The 7,849-nt window shown below is 33.5% G+C and overlaps 1 protein-coding gene across 1 annotated transcript; it reads left to right on the top strand.

The window, feature by feature from the left end:
• Window positions 1-6,032: 6,032 nt before the first annotated feature.
• On the top strand, window positions 6,033-6,971 carry LOC141421586 (olfactory receptor 5D18-like). Its single transcript, XM_074068067.1, has one exon. The coding sequence runs from the start codon at window positions 6,033-6,035 to the stop codon at window positions 6,969-6,971; it is 939 nt and encodes a 312-aa protein (XP_073924168.1).
• Window positions 6,972-7,849: the final 878 nt, after the last annotated feature.

Below are 7,849 nucleotides of genomic sequence, written 5' to 3'. Positions count from 1 at the left end.
ACCCTCTTAAGGGTACCCTCAGCCTTGAAGTGACTTTCAGGATAATCTCCATGCATGGTGTGTAAGGCTGAATAGATGCAGTTGATGTGACAGGGGAAAGAGGGCAGATAGAAAAACAAATGGCCATCTCCTTTTGTTCACATTGTTTCCCTCACACACTGAAAATTCTTATGACATATGTAGCCCCGCAGATTAAATTGCCCCTAGTTCCCATTGAAGTTGTCCCTTGCTTCATAAGGAGAAGTATACTTTTTAAAGAAGCCCTCAAAGTATGGAATTTACTCAAGCATTCTCTAATTATAATAAGGATAAAACACAAATTTAAAGAAACTCATACTAAATTCCTTCTTTACAAATCTGTATTCTCCTACATATAACTATATTTCTCCCATATGAAAAGAACTCAATTTTCCAGTGCCCAGAAAATTCTATTCCTATCCATTCCACAAAACAAAGAAAAAAAATAAAGAACAGAGTATAACCAACCAAGCAACCTGTGAGATACATTACTTCTCTGATTCTGAAGACACTATTATAAGAAATGTTACAGGCTTTATGTTTGAGGGTGACTCCTTGGTGCCCATGGTGCTTAAGCTTCTCAAACCAATCATTGATCTCTGTGGGATATCAACAGCAATATATCAAAAAACCTCTCTCTCTTGGGATTTTAACAATTATTACCATTATGGGATTTAAACTGGGGAAAACTAAACAATGTGGTGCATATTATCATAAGCTAGCAAAATTTAGTTCAGATTTCATGATCAATTGCAGCACATTGCATCTGGCATCTAGGCATTGTTTCTGTGAGCATGCACTCACATTGTCACTATGTGCACTTGTATTATCATTGTGAAAATGTGAATAAAGATTTGTCTGTATTAAACTCAACAGTTCATATCTAAAAGACAAAGAGTCTGAAGCTACATTCAAGAACTACCAGATGCCAGGAATCAGAAAAAATACTTCCAATATTGAGAATAATAGATATTGTTCATTTACTGAACATTTCCTGGATGCCAAGTATTATTCCAGGTAGAACTAGTAATTCATTTCATCTTTATAAAATTAAGTGTGGTCATTGCTTTCATGCTGCCTTTACAAAAGAGGTGACTGAAGCACAATCAGGTGTAACTTGCCCAAAGTCACACATAGATCCTCTGGTAGAAAAAGAACAAGTGCTGCTTTTGTATTTACAACACAGTACAACTGTGACAAGAGCACATACAAGGACCTCTGGTAGGGCAGATTCTCTGTGCATTGCCAGACTTCACTAAATGTGGACCCCCTCAAGTTCTTTCCTAACTTTACCATTTTGACCTGAAATATTAGTGCTCAAACCCAATCTGTTTACTCCTAGATACACCAAACTTTTCAAGAATTTTGTGAAAGTAATTAGTTAGAGGTAATCAGTTTCCAAATTCTCAAGAATCTGTATACCATTTTCTAAAAATGATCTAGCTGAGAGCGACCTAACCTGAGAAAAAATTCAGGATCTTCTTTTACACCTAGCATTGCCACAACCCTTTTTTTTTCTTTTGCCATTCTTCAAATCAAGGGGTTTCTGTTATCCCTTTGCATTGAATTATCCTAATGATAAAAACAAAGGAAAATTTCTAAAGCCCAAAGCTTGTGGACTTGAAAAGTTGTCATCCATGAGACCTGATGGCTTCCTTTTGTCAGTATTCTATAAACACATATTTCTCTCTATGTAATAGAAACTTATGCTTATATTAATATAATAATAGTTTTTCACATGCATTCTATCCACTGACTAGTATTTTGATGTCAGTTATGAGGTAGGTTGATGAATAGAATGCCTTTTCATTTTGCTCATAGTGGACTCTCAAGAAATCAAGAGAGTCCCAAAAGAGCAAAGGTAAAAGATTCTCCATAGAAAACATCATTGTCAGAGATGCCCATGTCATCCAGCAGTAGCCTCACATGGAAACTGCTTTACATTTCTATTTATCTTAGACTTTAAAACGTTGACTGATTTTTTTAAGTTATTGGAATTTATTTCATACGTCCTATCCATGTACTCAGTACTATAAAAGGAAGATTTAACTTTGTTATGTCTCATTTTTGATTCACACATTACATAAGCACATAGTTATGACATGCAATGTGGTACTTATTTTATGTACATATTGTGTAATTATTTACACAGCTTAATTTTTACATCCATTCTCTAAACCTCTATCAGTTTAATAGTAGAAAGTGCTTTGAGATATATAATACTTCATGGTTAATTATATTCATCCTTTTCTGCTATAGAACAGTAAAACTTACTCATCGTATCTGATGAAAGCATTTTTAACCACTGACTGACCTCTTTCCCTCCTCCATCCTTCTATTTTCCCAAATCTATTGTAATCTCCATTCTTCTCTCAATTTATATAGAGTCAGCTTTTTTAAATTGCACATAAGATTGAGATTATGAATTTGTCTTTCTGAGCCTAGTTTATCTCACTTCACATAATATTCTCCAGGACAAGCCACATTGTCACAAATGAAAGCTTTTGATTACATACATTTACCAGCATAAATAACCCCATATTAGTAAAATATTGTATTGGCAAGGTTAAGTTGGGAAGTTACCTTTTCTGAAATGTATTTGCATTGTGTTTAAAACAGTAGCTGTAAGTGGAGTAAAATCTATCTTTAATTAGTATTTGACAAGATTTATGAAGTATCTGTGATCATTTTCACAGAAAACCAGAAAGTGAGTGATTCTATTGGTTGTGTACCAAACCAATCAAAAAGCTGTTGTGAAAGACAATTTGAAGTCTTACCTTAAGTTTTCATGTACTTTTACTTTATTGGTACATATGGAAGGAGATAAGCATCTTTCTTTTTTTCTGCATATGGCTATCCAGTTCCCTGACACCACTTCATAAGAGGTGTTCCTTTGGTACTTCCTGTCTTTGTCAAAAATCAGTGGCTATAAATATATGCATTTATTTCTGTGTCTTTTATTGTGTTTGATTGGTTTGTGTGTCTATTTTTTTTCCAGTTGATGCTATTTGGGTTAGGATAGTTTTGGATACTAATTTTAGAAAAGTTTCTCTTTTCTATTTCTGAGAAAAACATCAGTACTTTGATAGGAACTGTATTTGATCTACAGAGTACTTTTGGTAGCATGGATATTTTAACAATATTAATAATTCCTATCTATGGAAATGTAATGTCTTGGTATTTTTGAGTGCACTCCTTGATTTCTTTCATTATAGTATTGTATATTTGTTTTAGAAATAAATAACTGTCTTGGTTAAAATTACTGATAAGATTATTATTTGTTGCTCCTGTGAATATGATTGTTTTCTTGATTTGTTTCTTGATAACTTCATTACTAGTGTGTGAAAAAGCCTACTGATTTGTGGAGTTGAGGTTTTGGCATTCTATAAAATTAATGAATTCCTGTAACATTTCTAACTTTTTTGTTAGAAATGTTTATGTTTTACTGTGCACAAAATCTCATTATTTGCAAATGAAAATAACTTGTCCTCTTCTTTTCTTATTTCATTGCCTTGATTTTTTTTTAACTCCATTGCTCTGGATAGCAATTTCATATCAAAAAAGAGTGGTGAAAATGGACATTCTTGTTCTGTTTCTGATATTAAAAGAAATTATTTTAGTTTTTCCCCACTTAGTATTATGTTGGCTGTGGGTTTCTCATGGGTATTCATCACTCTATGAAGGTATATTTCTTCTACCCACAAGTTTTGTGTTTTAGATTGAAGAAATATTGAATTTTATCAAATTAATCTATTGAGACAATTGTACTTTCTTTGTTCTTTATTATGGTGATATGGTGTATTACAGTTGTTGATTTGTGTATATTGAGCCACCAAAGCCACCATTGCATCACTGGGATAAATCAGACTTGACTATGGGATATAATCCTTTATATTTTATTTTTATTAGATTGCATATGCAATTTCAATTTCTTTTTAGTTTCTGAGACTTGTTTTGTGGTCTAATGTGTGCTCCGTTCTATAGATGCTCCATCTGCTGGTAAAAACAATGTGCACTTTTCAGCTGGTGGATGAAATGGTCTCTAAATGTCTGTTAAGTCCAACAAGGTACCGTTTAACTTAGATAGGGGTACTTGCACATATTATTAGTGAGAATGTAAACAAATATAGTTATTAAATAAATCAATGTGGGATTTCCTCAGAAACCTATAAATAAAGCTGGGCATTCTGTATTGTGTACACCTGTAATCATAGCTCTCAGGAGCTGGAGACTGAAGGATCATGAGTTCAAAGTCAGCCTCAGTACAGAGTGAGACTGTGTTTTAAAAACAAATATCCCTAGTAGTAGAACTGCCACATGAGTAATATGAGGAACAATTAAACTCCTGGTACATATACAAACAAACAGGGATCATTATATGAAAGAGGTATTCACTCATTCATTGATACAGCACTCCTAACCATATCAAAGATACAGAAACAAACGCAATGTCTACTGATGGAAATGTAGATAATGTGATGAACAATATTTGGTAATTACTTAGTATGTGGATTATTATTTGACAATAAAATAATGAAAATCTGAATTTATATAATTTTCAGTAACGTGAATGGAGCTTATTTCATTTAACTATACTAAGTGAAGCAAGGTAGGTGCAGAAAGAAAAATAAATCAGGTTCTCACCTATATGTAGAAGACTTAAAGTAAGTGCTGTAATAGTGTAAAATAGTGTTTAGAAGCAAGGAAAGGTTGGAGACAGCTTAGGAATGCAGTTGGGTAGGAGAAATAACTTAATTTCTCTAGCAGATTAGGAAAATTATAGTTGAAATAATTAATGATTATTTTATACTACATTATAGAAATGATTTTGAAAGTTCCAAACAAGAAGAGATTAGAACTATCTAAGATAAATGATAATTATATTAACCTGATCACTTGTCACTAAGTATTTCATAACTATGCAATTACTACATGTTATTTAAGGCATATAAACATTTAATTTAAAAACAGCATTGCATCAGATAAAAGTGATTAATTTTAATTCATTATTTTGTGACCCTCAAGAGAAAAGCAGTAGATATTCTCTAGGGTTCCTGTCTCCAGTGTTGTGACTAGAGATATAAAAATGCATGCATCATTCCTAACCAGGAGAGAAACTAATTTATCATCAGAAGGTTGGTTTTAAGATTCAGAGGAAACATTGACATTAATTTCAACCAGGGAAACAACTTGTAATGAAGCTTACTTCTTTAGAACTAGAGCATTATTGAATAATATATGAGTTTTTCTTTATCAGTCTTTGATATAGTCAGTTATTACTGAATGTGAAAATCTGCCTAAATACATTTATCATGTTTTGCTTTTATGCTGTATTGTAGCATATCACTGTGACATTTACATGGTTACTGTTATTTCAAATATATTTAATGTCTCTAGCATTCTCAGTAATATAAAAGATTATAATTAATAAAGGAAGTGAGTTAATATCTGTACCTAGATAAGGGACACAGTGTTTGGTAGTTGCAAAATGGACCCGACAATTGGGGCTCTAGACATAGATGTGTACACTGATATAAATCCACAGGATATTTGAAATCTCAGAATTTCTCTCCCTTCTCTTGCCCATTCCATAATTAATATCTTTACAATCTCTTGTATTTTTATTACCAAATGCAGGGATGTCTTGATCAAATCTCATTGTTAAGGTAATATATACTTATTGGTACAATAAGAACTGAAAATATATCTGAAGAATTAATTTAAAATAACCGCAAATATTACAATCTCATTTTCATATGTTCATAATTAATGAAAACTTACACTTGAGAATTTAAAAATTTAATTCAATCATTGTATAGTTATTATAGAAATTTGAAAATGCTTAGATGTTTAAATTTTGGACATGTACTTCACATGAGGTACTAAACACTAATTTCTGAAAGGTATTCTGCAGCATCCTCCAAGCTCTCTATGGGGAATGTAGCAGTTTTCCTATGTGCTCAGACTTTATTATTTTTTATTTTCAGGACTTTCATATGCTGAGAACAGAAAAGATGGTACTATCAGATAGAAATAAAAGTGTTGTGACATTCACAATTTTGGGCTTCTCAGATTACTCAGAACTGCAAGTCCTACTCTTCTTGATTTTCCTGGCCATCTACAGTGTCACTGTGGTAGGGAATATTGGGATAATCCTCATAATCAAAATCAACCCCAAGTTGCACACCGCCATGTACTTCTTCCTCAGCCAACTCTCCTTTGTGGATTTCTGCTATTCCTATACCATTGCTCCTGAGCTGTTAGTGAGCCTACTTGTCAAAGACAGAAGTGTTTCTTTTACAGAATGCATTGTACAATACTTTTTCTTTGGTACCTTTGCAGTTAACGAATCCTTTCTATTAGCAACAATGCCCTATGACCGCGTGGTGGCCATCTGCAGACCTCTGCTTTACACAGTTGCCATGTCCCAGAAGCTCTGTGCCATGCTGGTGTTGGTGTCCTATGCGTGGGGGGAGGCATGCTTCTTGATTTTGACATGCTCTGCTCTACATTTATCTTTCTGTGGTATCAATGTCATCGATCATTTTTTCTGTGAGTTCTCCTCACTGCTCTCCCTCTCCTGTTCTGATACTTTTGTCAACCAGTTACTGCTGTTCATTTTTTCCACATTTAATGCTGTCAGCACACTGCTGACCATTCTTTTCTCATATATGGTCATTTTTGTTACCATCCTCAAAATGCATTCAGCCAGTGGGCGCCTCAAAACCTTCTCCACCTGTGCTGCACACCTGACAGCCATCACCATCTTCCATGGCACCATCCTGTTTCTGTATTGCGTGCCCAACTCTAAAAATTCCAGGCTCACAATGAAGGTGGCCTCTGTGTTTTACACAGTGGTGATTCCCATGTTGAATCCCCTGATCTATAGTCTAAGAAATAAGGATGTCAAGGATACACTGAGCAAAATAATGGCTTTTAAAATTGTTTATTGACCACCAAACTTTGATGGTGTTGCTTTTGACACTATCAGATAGAAATAAAAGTGTTGTGACATTCACAATATAAAGAAAACAGTCCAAAAATATTGACTTTAAAGTTACTATTAAAATTAATGTGGTTAATGTTGCACAATGGACCAGTAATGGATTTTAGTGTCTAGAGATGAAATTTCCCTGTCTTGTACCTGTAGGTTTAGGGCAGCAATATTTCTGATTGTTAATATTTCATTTTTAGAGTTGAGATAACTTTGTATAGTTTTGAATTCACTATCAAGATTTAAAGGTAGCATGCATGCATAGCTTATATGATACCTCTTTAACTTAACAAATACTAATTCTATTCTTTTTCTTATAAGATAACTGGAATTGATGAGTCTTTCAAAATACAAGAATTCATGTCATAAGAGAAGAAATACCAGTTAAGATAGACATAATTCTTATCCTCAAGGATGTGAAACTGTTGACTATATGCTCATGTTTTTCCTAACCCATTGCTAAGACAGTACCTAGAAAATTAGTGAGAAGGGAAATTTCAAATATACTACCGGACTTTAGAAGGATGTTTTTATTTTTAAGAAGGATGTCTTTTGATCTTTTCAATGGAAAAAAGAGAGTTGAGGTTTTAGAGATATATTCAGTGACAAAGGAGTTTTATTCAGTAGAAAACTTCATGAATAAAACTTAGTTCAGGATCCCTCCTCCCATAATTCTTAGAATAGCTTCACCAGGTCTCATTTTTCCATTTTCACACATGAATATATGATATTTTCACCATATTCTCACTTCTACACAGGGCTAGAGGTTTGATTCAAGTGGTAGAGTACTTACTTGCCTTGTAAGCATGAATCCCTAAATTCAAGTCCTAGTACTGC

The sequence above is a fragment of the Castor canadensis genome, chromosome 1 (genome assembly GCF_047511655.1).
Source record: "Castor canadensis chromosome 1, mCasCan1.hap1v2, whole genome shotgun sequence".
Classification (NCBI taxonomy): Eukaryota; Metazoa; Chordata; class Mammalia; order Rodentia; family Castoridae; genus Castor; species Castor canadensis.
Note: the sequence above shows the minus strand (reverse complement) of the source record. Positions and strands in the feature narration are given on the sequence as shown.